The sequence below is a fragment of the Triplophysa rosa genome, linkage group LG11, assembly GCF_024868665.1.
Source record: "Triplophysa rosa linkage group LG11, Trosa_1v2, whole genome shotgun sequence".
In the NCBI taxonomy this organism is placed as follows: Eukaryota; Metazoa; Chordata; class Actinopteri; order Cypriniformes; family Nemacheilidae; genus Triplophysa; species Triplophysa rosa.
The window spans coordinates 3,374,730-3,390,227 of NC_079900.1; the positions used below are offsets into that span (position 1 = coordinate 3,374,730).

Consider the following 15,498-nt stretch of genomic DNA (forward strand, 5'->3'; position numbering starts at 1 on the left):
AGGAGAGAGAGAGAGAGAGAGAGAGAGAGACGAGAGAGAGAGAGAGAGAGAGAGACACACACACACACACGTGTCATCATGGCCACGGCAACATCTGCTTCAGCTGACCTCTCAATATGTATATGCACATCTGTGTGTGCCAGAGAGACATTTTAAAGCAATAATTCACACAAAAATGAAAATTCTGCTCGACCTCAAGTCAATCCAAACCCACATGCTGTTATTTTTTTTATAGTGCACAATATGACGGGGTAGGAACGAACCGAAATGGTTTTGAGTCTCTCATTTGTAGTAACTGAGACACGGCGAGGGTCAGTATGGTGACAGAATTTTCAGCGTTGGGCAAATTACCTTTTTAAAAGCATAAGACTGAAGTCTGATGGAGACGGACGAGTCGAGTCGAGCAAAGAAGACTCAAGGGTGAGATACTGTATAGCAGCTTTATCTCAATATGATGATCCACGTGTGTAGGACACGAATGTTTACAGAGCAAACGTCTGAGAGACGGACGGAAAAAAAAAGAGAAAAGTTAGTTGGAAAGGAGAAAACAGGAGTGAAATCCTGCTCGATCTCACAAACACCTTATGAAAGAAGACCACAAAAGGGCCTCTGTGTGCCGAACGTTGCGAGCGGAGGTCTAACCAGGACAGCCCCTCAGAGAGAGGAGAAAAAGAGCGGAGAGAGAGAGAGAGAGAGAGGGAGCGAGAGAAGTGAGAAAAAAGGTACAGAGGAGGACAAGGAGAGGAAAACCGTTACGGTGATTCGATAACCGGAAAAATGTGTCATTTGAGAGAGTTTGTCTTGGATTTGGCTATCAAATGACTCTGGAATAGAAAGGCAAAACAGAGAAACAGACTTTGCCGGAGTTACTCTGGTTTTGTATGTCACCTGTGGGCAAACTAGAGGTTTAACCCGCCCCTCGCGAAAATAAACGCAGCGAGCCCGCGCGCCGAACGCTCGAACAAAAGCTTCTTTATACTTTCTCCGACTGTAACTGTGAGAACCTTTGGAAAACGCTAAACCTCGTTCTATCTATCAGAAAGCAAACCGTGATGTCACAGCTTATATAAAAAGGCAAATTCTGCGGCCGAGTTTGCTAAACAATCACAGACCAGCGGCGGTACCAAACCCTTCACGCTTGACCAAAAATCTGACCATTAAAACGTGAAGTCCACATTCATGACATCGGCTTATTCGGATACAACGACCAATCACGTTGAAAATATTACTTTCGCAGAGAGTGCCACAGTAAGACTCGCAGGAATCCAAAAAGATGATTTCACCTCAAAACGCATTTATCAAGATAGTTCACACAAAAACAACTTCACTCTCACGTCATTTCAAACCTGTATGACTTCTTTTTTCGGCAGAACACAAAATAAGATATTTTAAAGAACGTTGGTAACCAAACTGCATTGACCCCTATTGAATTCCACAAAACCACGGAGGCATTTCTCAACGTATCTACTTTTGTGTTCCACTGAAAAAAGAGTCACATACAGGTTTTGAACCATGTGAGGGTGAATAAATGACAGCATTTTTATATTCGGGTAACTTGTCGTTTTAAGGCCTTTGCGTAGTGTCTGTACATATAAAGTATATTTATTCGGCTCAGTGTCTTGTGTTTTCAAACCTCACATAGACACCTGGACAGGCGGCGCTCAGAGCAGGCCGCTTTGGACCAGCAGTGAGGAAAGTCCCCGGTCTGGGGCCCATCCTGGGAGTACGGGGTCCCATCTGTGTTTGTGGAATAGAGTGGGGAACACACAGACCCAAGCATCAGGTGTGAGGTGGGGTTCAGCTGCTCGGGGGCTCTGCGATGGTTAGGCCCATATGTGATATTTGCAAATGCTGTTTGTGGTGGCCTAATCTGGTACTATGATGCACATGTGCGCATACTGTACACTACATAAAGACACACACACACACACAGTTGCTTGTATCTCTGGTTAAAGGATTCATTAGGGATGATTGAAGAGGAAAACAGAAGAGAAGAACAGAATGAAAAGAGCATGTTTAGCCACTCCACAACCACGGGAGAAACGCTCTGGAGAAACGAGGAACGTCAACAGAAGCCAATGATAGTGTTTCTGGACAAAAGCTTGGTTAGTAGAGCCTTAAAAAGACGGCATGAAACAATTTTTAAAATAATATTTCTTATGGAATATTGTAGTGTTTTATCTGAAGTGACTTATCTGTGCATGTCATTTTTTTATTCATGTGCCCTCATTATCTTTAATCAAAAACGATGACCCCCCCCGAAACAACTTCTCATCACTTCCTGTCACAAGGAATGGCGCGAGGGCGGAGCTTTCTTCACGTGAGGGTGCCGATGGTGAATCCTCCATGATTGACTACAAACTCGCATTCAAATCTTCCAACGATCCAATCCGTTCTCGATGTGGGAAATCAAGTCCCGTCCTACTTTTCCTCTTATTTCACAAGCTGTTTCACTCGTATATACTTCGCGATACAGAAAAGAATACGATCGTTACTTCCGAGTCGTGCCGACTTTAAGGTTGTGAGGTCAATTGTGAACACACGCACGCGCGTACACACACACAAATGTATAGACAGTTATAGCGGCAACGACATAAATAAACGTTACGTGGCCCAAACTTAATTTCCGGTAGATCTTACGCAAAGAATCAATAACTGTTGAGAAGTTTTAATTTCATTTAATATAATTAATATACAAAAAAACATTAATATAAATGAATATTAATATGAATTAAAAATAAAATAAGTTGTTATATTATAACCAAACACAGAGCGAAAGCTAATCAATACAAGTTGTTATAAATTATTATGAATATAAATTAAAAATAAAATAAATTGTTATATTATATTAACTAACTTTCGCTCTGTGTTTGGTTATAATATAACAATTTATTTTATTTTTCATTTATATTTATATTCATTAAAAATAACTTATATTAACTAACTTTCGCTCTGTGTTTGGTTATAATATAACAATTTATTTTATTTTTCATTTATATTTATATTCATTAAAAATAACTTATATTAACTAACTTTCACTTTGTGTTTGGTTATAAGTTATTATTAATGAATATTAATATAAATGAAAAATAAAATAAATTGTTATATTATATTAACTAACTTTCGCTCTGTGTTTGGTTATAATATAACAATTTATTTTATTTTTCATTTATATTAATATTCATTAATAATAACTTATATTAACTAACTTTCGCTCTGTGTTTGGTTATAATATAACAATTTATTTTATTTATATTCATATTCATTAAAAATAACTTATATTAACTAACTTTCGCTTTGTGTTTGGTTATAAGTTATTTTTAATGAATATTAATATAAATGAAAAATTAAATAAATTGCTATATTATAACCAAACACAGATCGGAAGGCGCATGCATCAGATGAAAGTGTCTATAGCTTAAATGTACTGCAAGTCTTTGGATAAAAGCATCTGCCAAATGCATAAATGTAATGAGATTTTAAGCCCTCTGGTACAACTAAAAGTCTATGTTTCAAGAGTTTTCAACATTTCAGAAGGATTGTTCCAGGTTTAATACAATTAAACAAGAAAACGACACAAAAACAAAACTCGTATTGTTGCAGGCGAATGTAGGCATTTAAGAAAAGCCATGAAAAGGTTCCTAAACATTTAATTTGCAATTCAACGGGAACATTCCTTAAATGCATCCTAAAATATCATCAAGCAAGAAAGAGAGAGACACAGGGAGAACGAGAGAGGGCGAGAGACAATTGGGTACTGTATTATCAATGAAGCAGGTAAGGTTCAGAGGTTCAAAGCCGGACTGTAATTAAAGCAGCTCTATAAAATTAAACTAAATGAGAGAAAGAGACGACAATAAATCTGCTCTAATCACTGCAGCTGCACTCGCCACCCTGTGTGTGTGTGTGTGTGTGTGTGTGTGTGCGTGTGCGTGTGCGCGCATGTGTGTGATACACTCTGGAACAGCCTGAAGTATCATTGGTCTGTAAAGGTTATGGGTGGTGCAAGGCATTGTGGGATTTGCATGCTTCATTGTCACATGACCTCACTGCGTTTGTCACATGAACTAATCCTGTTGTGCATGCAGTAATGTGCATGTGTAATGTACTCTCCGTTTGTGTCTGACCTACCGGCACACGCACCCCCCTGTCTATCTACTTGCATGTATTTTGATGCGCACGACGCAAAGTTAATTACGTGCACAAATGATTCAAATATGGAAGAAAACGAGTTTATTAGTTGTAAATATACCTCATGAATCCCACAGAATAAAGCTGCTTTTTTTCTGCGTGTTGACAAAACCTCTAAATCAAAGCCTGGGCTGATAGGTCATAATCTGATAAGTGGAATAGAAAAATCACAGCATCTCTCTCTCTCTCTCTCTCGCTCACTCTCTGCTCAGCTGTGTAGAGACATAGCAGCTTAATTTATTTATTCCATTCCCATTAATTAGAACGTTTGCACTGACAAAACAGGCAAAAGGAAGCATTAGCACCTAGTTTACACTCCACGTCCCTGAGCTGCACTGATGTGTTTTCTCTCACACGTGCTCATTCATGCACACACAAGCACACACACAAACACACGCACAAACAGCATAAACGACTATTGTTGCTAATTTCTATATACTAACCCTGTCTCTACTCTAAAAGAAAATGTAGAGATTAAAATAAAATAAAAAAGTATTATAAATTCTATATACATTTTGTATTTATTATTTATATACTATACTGTTATGGTACCACGTCAGAATGAAAAACTGGTTGATTCATTACATTTTTTTTCTTTTATTGTTAGTGTACAAACTAGCAAATCATTACTTAACTGTATTGTCATGGAACGTAACAAAATGTCGTGGCATGCTACTTTTTACACCTGTATGTTAAAGTAAAATGGTTATTTATTCTAGTCATAAATAATGTTAAAACAATTTATGTCGGTGTACTAAAGCAATTTTATTTGAATTTACAGACGGTTTCATCGGACGAACGCGCCTCGCCCGAAGTTAACTTCTGGTCTGTGTTTGCTGATCAGTCTGGCTGGTTGATAATAATATAACTATTTATATTTAATTTAAAGAAATAATAATTTATATTCATATTTTAATAATTGTATTAAATAAACAATTTGTTGAATTTTATTGTATATTCATTTTATTAAATAAACAATTTATTGAATTTGTCGATTAACTTCGTCGCGTTTAAATTTAGCGAAGTGACAGTTCTTTTACTGGCAACCCAAAAAAATACCGGCGAGACATACTTTTAACTTGCTAGCTCGTGTTATTTACTTGTTATTTCTTTCGCTTGCTATCAGAAATAATCTTCAGGGACTCTATTCTTTGCGGACGAGTACCGGAAGTTACGTTTGGGTCATAAGCGCGCGTGCACAAAAACGTTTGTTTATGCTGTTGCTTTAAAACTGTCTTTAAGTATAAATCGAGACCTACTGTTTTTCTCAAAGACACAAAAAAGCATCATGAAGCCACAAACAAAGGTCTTGTTGGACTTGCAGGCAACATCTCTCTATCTCTTTTTCTCTCTCTCTCGGGTCAGAGGGCCCCTAAAGAGAAGAAAGCGACGCACTCCGGCGCTGTGGTGAATGAGGTCTTTTCACCAGAGTCCAGTGCTGTTTACTCTACTTTAATAATAGCCCTCATTTTCCAATCATTATTCATTCAGTCTGACTGCTGCTATTAGCCTGTCCAGTGGATCACTCATATCACAGCGTATACACACACACACACACACACACGCACACACACACACACACACATTCCTGTCCGGGCTCATGTCAACCTCTCTGACTCATCTGTTAAAACCCGGTAAGTGAAAGTGTCGTTGCTTCCCTCGAGACGCTTTGAAAACTTTTCTAGGTGACATTTCTGACAAGTTGAAAAGCATAATTTTAAAACCGTAATTCTATTGGCGACAGCTCGGCTGACGGGCAGGTGGGGCTCGCTCTGGTAAATTATCACAAAAAGGGTCATTTTGTGTAAAAAATGCATGTTTTTAAACACGATTAGCCTGTTGATACATTGAACCTTTATTTTTATGCGCATAACATCCGTACACAGACAGAGGCCCGACAGCCAAAATCAGCCCTGCCAAAATCTCCATTTTGATTTGGAACATGGCGTCGGGATTATTTGCTGTAGCCAATTCCTGAATTATTAAAAAAGAAAAAGACGTTCCAGCACAGAATCACGACGAAGCGTCTTTCTTAGCAGATCTGTATTTTTACGCAGAATTGCACGCAAAGGGATGTTTTTCCCGTCGGCGACGTGACGGAGGTGTTAAGATGGCGAAGGGTTTTTTCGAGAGAAGAGGGAGGACGTGTGCGGAGGACAGGGCAGGAAAAGCGGGTTAAATGGAAGGAGAGAGATGTTGGCAAAGCGTGTGCCATGATTTGAAAAGCCGAGATCCGAGCAGCTTTGCCAAACACACACACACACACCAGTCGAAGTCCCTCCGCAGACGGCCTTTTGTTTTCATCTTGGCATTTTACACCGCCTTCATTCTCTGACCGATGTTCTATTTGAACAAACGCTACAATGCAAATAACACAAATAATTAATAGTTAAGCGGGGTTATTTTTGCTCCGTTGCTGTTGACAGAATTTCTTATAAATTCCCAGAGTAATAATATTTTCACATGAAGAAGTGTAAGAGAGGTTATGTCTGCTTCACGCTGTACGCTGCGTTACGTTTGTTGAATCTGTCTGACTTTTTTTCTCCAACATTTTATTACACGGTGGTGATTTTCCAGACGCTGCTCTTTCCTACACACATTAAAGGCAAAAGTGATAATTACAAATATTTCAACTGATAATTAAAAAATGACATTTAAACCATTTTTATATATGACATTTTGCAGTATGTTGTATTGGGAGTGATTAAAAAAAAACGTTGCTGTAAAAATGAAAGATATTAATGAAATGCCAATAAATATAGATGAACTAAAAAACAGAAATGATGCATAAACTAAACCAGAATCAGGAATTATTTAGAGCTAATTAAACAAATAAGCAAGCTGATAAAAATATACTTAACATTTAAAATGGGGGGAGATTTTTAAAACATTATTTTATATATGACACATAACTAAACCAGCATTTATACAAAACATCCAAATAATCTTACTGGAAAATTATGTTTTTTATCAGGTTTTTTATAAACCGATTCAATTGAAGTATTTTAGACAACAGGATTCAGAAATTATATTCATATTTTCCTGTTTGTAATTTTTTTAACACTGTAAAAAAATCGAATAATTTTTTTAAATAATTTCATATATTATATAAAGTCTATGTAGTCTATAGATGTTTTTATTATGCTGATTGCATTTTTTTGTAAACAGCTAAATGCATGAATATTTTCCAGCATTTACCATCCTCTTTAAACTCTTTTCTCGATTTACTTTTCTTCCTGCACTAGCACACAAACACACACGCAAATAAACACCAACACAACATACACAGCAAACACACGACAGCCAGCTTTCTGAACGTCATCCAAGCTACACTATAAAGTGCAGATCTGGCCCGTCACTACCAACGGTCTGCCAGAATAAATCCTTCACAATATGAAAGGTCAAAATTACATCCAGATCAAACCCGTGAAGGTGACCAAAGAGGATCTGTCCGTCTGGTTACGGGCTCAAACCGAAACCTCAGCAGTGGGGTTCTGTTAGCACCCCACAACACCACGCTTCACCTTGTGTGCCAGCTGAGAAGAAACGGAAGTATTTTCTTGCTGCCCAAAGACCCGAAGGCGTCAACAAACCTTGTGACATTCCTCACTGGATTTCACATCTGAGAGACGTGTTTGACGCCATCGTATCGATATCTGGATCGCAAAACGATAATATTGACCTTGTTTTAGATTTAGTGTAATGCAATTTCTTGCTCACTTCTTTCGTGCGCTTTCCAGTTTCTATCAGAAAAAAAGTCGGGGTAAATTTAGCACAGTTTACATTCTGAACCTCTTCCGCTAGAAAAGCAACACCCTCTCTGATATCTCTAACACGTGAGGAAACCTCCCTGAATAGATGAATCGCTGTGAAATAAGCGATTTAACGCCTGACTGGACTTTAAGAGTCTATTGTCATTCAACGACGTACATCTATTTCCCCTCTCAAAGAAAAACGCCACCCTTGGTTCTCCTCTTTTCAAACTGGGCAGTCTTACAGGGTCTCTCTCTCTCTCAGATCTCTTCTGACTGCAGAACTTGGCATGCCGGCCTGTGTTTTATCGGCCGTGCGAGCTGGACGCGTCTCGCCGAGAGAGCAGGCACATGTTTTTATCGTGACGGTGCGATAATGGAAGCCGTATGATGAGACGAGCACCAGAGATGACTAACTGTGGAGAAAGCATTCATCATACTGACAAACACGGAACGAGACGGCCGACGTGGAAACTCCCGTCTTTCATTCATCATCATCATCATTAGCCGGCGTGCGGCGACAAGACGCGTGTAATTAACGCATCGCGCTCCGGGGTATTTAATCTTGTGCGTCGCTCGAGTCGGCTACAGTTTAACGTCATTAATCGCACCCGTGGGGTGATACAACACACGGCCCGTCAATAGGAAGAATACCCTACAAACACACATGATCGAAACCGTGTGCAAATATCACTCGACTGTAATATAAGCGGCGACGTGATCTAAACCAGGCCTGGTTTTTGGCAGGCGCTGTCTCAAAGTTTAGAACTGCAGTCGATATAAATGCAAATGTTTGTTTTGCAAATCATCTGACTTTGCATCAGTATTGACAGAAAACAAACATTTCAGTAATGTGAATGCGGATGGCGGAAGTCAATAAGCTGGTGAATGGCGTCCGGATTAAGAAAGGATATTGGGCCGGGTCAGCGGGAGATAATCTGAGACCTGGCGCACGGTTAAACAGGAAGAGAACGGCATGCTGAACCGGCTAACTGACGCTGAGATCCACACGGACGACAAAATCCCTCTCAGAGCTCCTGCCAACTATCAGAATTACAGCTCAGTGTCACAACAAAGATGAAAACAACAGTCAAACGTTGCCTTGTTATACACAGCGAGTGGACAGACGGCTAGTCTGCTTTAACCGATTCAAATCTAATGTTCTGATGTGTGTCTGCTCAGAAACTGCCATAAACACACACTGTAGTGCATCTGACAAATGATGTTTGAAATGACGATTACCACCAAAACAGTAACTAAAAGTAAAACAAACTGAGGAAAAAATAAATAAATCATATGAAATTGAAAACACTGGTATTATTACATTCTTCTCCGCGTTTATACAATATCAAATGTTACTCGTGAAATATTTATACATTATATCTATATATATATATATATACATATGTATTTAACAGAGTTGGTCTCAGGACTTACATAAAATGTTCACATATTCAAGATGGTCCGATTGGAAAATCTGTATTAAAAGTGACTTTAGTTTTTATTATAAAAATAATAAAACAGCATAAATAATAATAATAATAATAATATTCAATTATTAGGGCTGTTCAACTATTAATCGCATCCAAAATAAAGGTTTTGTGTTTACATAATATATGTCTGTGTACTGTGCATATTTATTTTGTATTTATAAGCACATATACGTACACATACATGTTATAATGTATATATAATGTGAATTATATATGAATTAATAACATATCAATTAATTTATATTTTTCTTATATATGTGTTTATGTTTATAAATACAAAATTAATATGCACAGTGTACAGACATGCATTATTACGAACACAAAACCTTTATTTACATACCATATTCTCATAATCTCGATGTGTGTGTGTGTGGGAAGGGTAAACCCTACGGTATGGGGACCAAATGTCCCCACAAAGATGGCAATATCCAAAATCCTTGTCCTTGTGGGGACATTTTTTTGTCCCCATGAGGAAACAAGCTTATAAATCATACAGAATTAACTTTTTTGAAAATCAAAAAGAGCAGACAGTTGTGTGTGATTGTTAGGGTTAGGGGGTGGGTTAGGGGTAGGGAATATGATATACAGTTTGTACAGTATAAAAACCACTGCGTCTATGGAATGTCCCCATAAAACATAGAAAACCAACATGTGTGTGCATGCGTGTGTGTGTGTGTGTGTGTGTGTGTGTGTGTGTGCGTGTGTGGTTCTGGATGTCACACCGGCTGGAAGAAGGCCAGCTATCCCTGCCATAACACACATCTGATTTTAACATGTACACACGTGCTCACACACACACACACACACACACACACACACACACACACACACACACACACACACACAGGCTATCCCCGTGGGGACAGTCCATAGGCGTAATGTTTTTATACTGTACAAACTGTATATTCTATCCCCTATCCCTAACCCTATCCCTAAACCTAAAGATCATAGAACACTTTTTGCATTTTTAGATTTGTAAAAAATATTGTTCTGTACAATTTATTAACTATTTTGCCCCTGGGGACCTCAATTTTGGTCCCCACGGTGACACGAGTCCCCATGAGTTGGTGTGTATTCAGGTTTAGGTCCCCACCGGGATATACAAACATGAACGCGCACACACACGCGCGCACACACACACACACACACACACACACACACACACACACACGCATACACACACACAAACACACACCACTGCATTAGATTTGTCTTTTTAAGATTTTTACATGCGATTTTAATGCAACACATGAACACAAACACACACAATGAAGCATCATTGTGAAAATTGCACGTGCATAGATTATTCACACACACTTTTAAAAACAAAGCCCGAAACCGAACCTCTCTGGCCTGCCATTGTGCGTCTCAGTGCGTGTGACTCACCTGGCGTGTGGACGAAGTAGGCCAGGTACAGGTCCAGCTCTTTGACGGACACTCCGATGTGATGCGGCTGGACGCACAGGCCGTGGTTGGAGCACTGCGGGGACTTGATCAGCCGTTCTCCGTCCGTGCTCTCCAGCGGGCTTCCCTTGAACAGGATGACCATCACCAGGTCCAGACGCCAGACCTTGTCCGCCTGCCGCAGGCAGTCGATGCGACGGATCTTGCCTTTCTGGTCGGGGTTGGACAGCACGCAGCACGGTGGCTTCTTCCCCGTGATGGTGAGCACGAAGTCCTCGCGGAACTCGGGCCGGATGTCTTTGCGGAGTTTGGCGAGGAGACGCGACGCCCACTTCTGCTTGATCTCGGGCTTCTCGCCCAGCAGCTCGTCTTTGACGGCGCGCTCCTCGTCCTTTGTCATGCGCTTCTCGTGCTTTTTGAAGTACTTGCGCTTGCGGGCCTGGAGGTTGAACCAGGTGTAGGAGAAGGCGCGGACGTGTGGCAGCAAAGCCTCGATGAAGGGATGAAATTCATCCTGTTGGGGAAGACAACGAGAAACTTTAGAGGTTCTGGATCAACTTCAACTTCTGGATGTTTGAGAACCTAGAAAGAAACTCTGCAAACATGAAAAAAATCTATTTCTTAATCAAAACAAAGAGTTTGCTATTTGTCTGGGGTTTTTTTGCTAGTTTTTAGGTTTGCTATCATACACCTCACTAGATGTAGTTGGCTTCATGCTTAAAACAACACTGAAAACAAAATAGCCAAAATATAAATAAATACATCTTACTTTAAGGATATTTATATTTCTTCTACTGTAAAACAAGAAACAACTACTTATTAGCCAAAAAATAAATAAATACATCTTACTTTAAGGATATTTATATTTCGTCTACTGTAAAACAAGACACAACTACTTAGTAGGAGAAATATTTTTTGCAGTGCCGAAAACAATTGAGTTCGTAATAAGAATAACTTAAAAATACCCATTTAGTCCATTGCATAAATAACATGATTTAAAATGATGAATATCCGTTAATTATCATTTTCTATTAAAATAGGCTTCACAACATTCAGTAACAAACATGCATACAAATTCTGCTTAGTTTAAGTACAAAACGCTGTAATCTATACATTGAATTCAGCTTTTTAAGAGTTTTGCATCATTGTGTCGGGTGTATTCTCCCATTCTGTCATTCAGAGAAAGAAGATTCTTCAGCTCAGGCCAAGGAAAGCTTGGCGATCCCCACGGCAACCAAAGACTCATTCAGCCATCCAGTAATACCTTCACCACACAACGTTCAGTGACAAAGCCTAAACCGCGCCACGGACCCCCAGTGCCAGGGCCGGCGTGCCCCAGACCCTCTCCGCCAAATCTCGCCACAACAAGACCGCGGTTGAACTGCGTCCCTTCAAGACCTGCCATCAAATCCTCTCTGCGGGCTGCAGCCGTGCAGCGGAAATCCAGGCATGTTCAGATTTTGACAATCGAGAAGGCACCATGAAAACCACACTGCACACAGGAGCAGAAAGAGAGAAAGGCTGGTAGTTACCATTTTGCACTCTCATCATAAATTTGGCACGCCGTTCAGGATAGAAAAAATCCGCCCGCACCAGTTCTTTGCCACTCACGCCGAAACAACAACTGCTGGCTTGGCAGAGAGGAAGAATTGGCAAAAAAAAGTTGGGTAAATGTGAAAGAAGCCTGGAGGAGCTCCAACTGCCGGCGGAAAGAAGTTAATTTCAAGATTGTGAAATTTCTTTCGAAATATTTCTAGCGCTGTGCTTCGCTGAAAAGGCTTCCAGGTAAAAAAATTATAACTGCCAAAAAAAATACAAAATAAAAGAGACAAAGGTCGCAGTTCTCAAAATAAACCCTTCACGTTCCCAAAAAAAAAATCTAAACAATGCAGGAAAAAAATCCTTGGCAAAGTGCAATGAGTTTTCTTAGATCTCAGAGTCCTGTAGAAGACTCAGAGACGCGTTACACGCATAACGCATGCACACACGCGCACGCATGCATACGCGCTCCTGCAACGAAAGGGTGGGGGGGGGGTAGGGGAGCTGGCTAATGCAAAGCACAGAATACGGGCAGAAAAAAAAGAAGCGAATCAATGTTGGACGAGCTCGCAGGACCGCTGGCAAACGCGAGTGCGTCTGCTTTTTTTACTCCTTTTCTCTCCAACTCTCTCTCTCTCTCTCGTTCGCCCGCATGCTCTCTCTCTCGTTCCTTCCTTAACTATTGCCTGATTCTTTGCCAACACGAGTAGGGCCCACCTATTTGGCAACGAGATGCCTGTAGCTCAGCCAATACGTTAGCTAGAAGAGCTGAAAGGGAGGGGAAAAGGGGGGATGGGGGGAATGAAAGAGAGAGAGACAGAGGTAGAGAGAGTGCACGCTGTCCAGTCCGATGGCGCACAATTTGCCAGTTTGACAAGTTCCTATCTGCCACGGAGGCAAAGTTCAGCATCCCGTCAACCTCGTCACGGCAACCGTGCCCTTAAGTCACAGTCGTGGTCACCGTGGTCACCATCGCCGTGGCTACTCCACCCTCCCCTCTCCCGGCTTGTGCTGTGCCACCTTGGCACAGGGCGATGAGAGAAAGCACACAGCTCCCCAACACTCCCAGCAGACCCTGCAGCCGGCAGCTGCTCGTGGATTTAACGCCCGAGACAAAGGCGAGGGCACCGCGAACCCGTCGCATCTCTAATTTAAAACAAACATACGCTGCGTTCGTCTATTACAACACCGGCCAAAGGAAAGGAGATAGAATGTCTTACCCAAAGTTGATCGTTTTGCCAAGTTGTCTGGTATAGAGTAGAATTCGCTGCAACAGAAATCATTCTTCACATCACAGTCAGGTGAGAGCTCTCCGAATCAGTGCGGTAGGGAATGTGCCACACAAGTGGAGTTTCTGGTATTTCAGCATCCTCTGACCATTAGAAGAGAGTTGTGGAGGTGAAATGCCGTGGTTTGCTATGCCACTCTCTCATAAGCGTGGACCTTTAAAGGGATAGTTCACCCAAATATGAACATTATTTCAGCATTTACTCACCCTCACGTCATTCCAAATCGGTATGGCTTTCTTTCTTCCGCAGAACGCAAAAGAAGATATTTTGAAGAACGTTGGAAACCAAACAACACTGATCCACATTGACTTCCACTGTATGGACACGAAACCACCGAGACTTTTCTCAAAATATCTTCATTTGTGCTCAACAGAAGAAAAAGCCATACATGTCTTAAATGACACGAGGGTGAAGAAATATGACAAAAATAACATTTTTGGGTGCACTATCCCTTTAAGTGTGCAAATGAGACCATAAATCACTCAACCGTCCAGTACAAACAATCTCCTACATATGCACCCAACCAACATCACATAAAGTTCTCATGAAATCACCCAAGACAACGCTATCTAGTTTTAAAATCACTGACAGACCACTCTTACAAAAAAATGCTGGATTAGCAAACACATGCAAATATCTGTTAAATGACAGAAGAGGAGACCATCACTCTTTAACTCTTTATCAGTGTTTGCTCTTTCAAACCAGAGTCTATGTGTCAAACCCAACACCTGCTTGGGGTCTCTAATAAGATGCTAATTGAAGCGCACAAGCAGAATTTGTTTATGAATGCATTTGTTCAATAAAAGCGGCACCTTTATTTTAAACAATCCCCTCTCTGTTTGAAACACAGGCCTTAATGGCTTCCTCTAGTGCTACCAGTGTGAGTATGAGATAATGAGCTCCTGATCAACATGTGCATCTGAAAACTCAGTCGCGCCTGAAGCGCTAAAGCACTTGTGCCATATAACAAACAGCTTCAGGGAATAGGCCGAAACGACGCGCTTTCATTCACTATTGCTTGCCTCATTTCTCCCAAAAATAAAATACGAAAAATATACATTTTTTAAATAATATATATCAATATAAATAAATAAATAACAAACAAATAATAAAACTTTTGAATTTTAAAATTCTGAAGTACCGGCGCAAATCGCGCTACGCAGAGAACCAAAAACCATTACTGAATGATGAGGACAGAACTGAAAAGAACAATTATTTTGTTAGGACTATAATTTTATATTATATATTTTATATAATTTTTTGTTGTAAAATCCGAATCTAAAGTCGGAATCTGTTGTAAAAAAAAAGCAGGTATATCAATGATTTGAAACCAGATATAATGCGCAATGCTTGCTTGGCAACCTTAAACAGCGTAATCTATACGAATTTATTATCTATAAATACTTTATATTAAACACTAGTGTCTTGTAAAATCTTGCCATTGTTTTAATAAACGCAGAAAACTACTCGATGGCACAATTTGAAGTAGTTTTAGCAATGTTAGACCACGTGCCGTCTCGTGACCTCATGTTTAGCTTTCATTTGCGTCTGTCACTTTTCAATAGAAACGGCACACGATTAAAAAACTGACAATTATTAAAAAGTATTTTGAAAACACATTGCGGATCATAATTCTTTCTAAACCTGCATCCCTCCTGTCTGCGCAAATGTTTATTCCAACAATAGTAAAAATGGCATAACTCATAACCTGTTTTCTTGCCAAAGAAGAGCCCACACAAGCAAATCTACCCAACATAAAGGGTCAAATAAAATAAGCAGAAATGTTAAAGGTAGACTTTTAACGTTTAGCAACTTTTTTTCTGAACGTTT

General features: G+C 40.0%; 1 protein-coding gene across 22 annotated transcripts in view; it reads right to left on the reverse strand.

The window, feature by feature from the left end:
- Positions 1-15,498, reverse strand: part of nfixb (nuclear factor I/Xb) — a 133,333-nt gene that overhangs the window by 71,966 nt on the left and 45,869 nt on the right. For 17 of the 22 annotated variants that reach the window (XM_057344979.1, XM_057344978.1, XM_057344998.1 and 14 more), the window contains one exon: positions 10,823-11,354. In XM_057344979.1, the coding sequence (XP_057200962.1) occupies positions 10,823-11,354 (532 nt within the window). The other 5 variants (XM_057344984.1, XM_057344985.1, XM_057344992.1 and 2 more) reach the window with 5 other exon arrangements.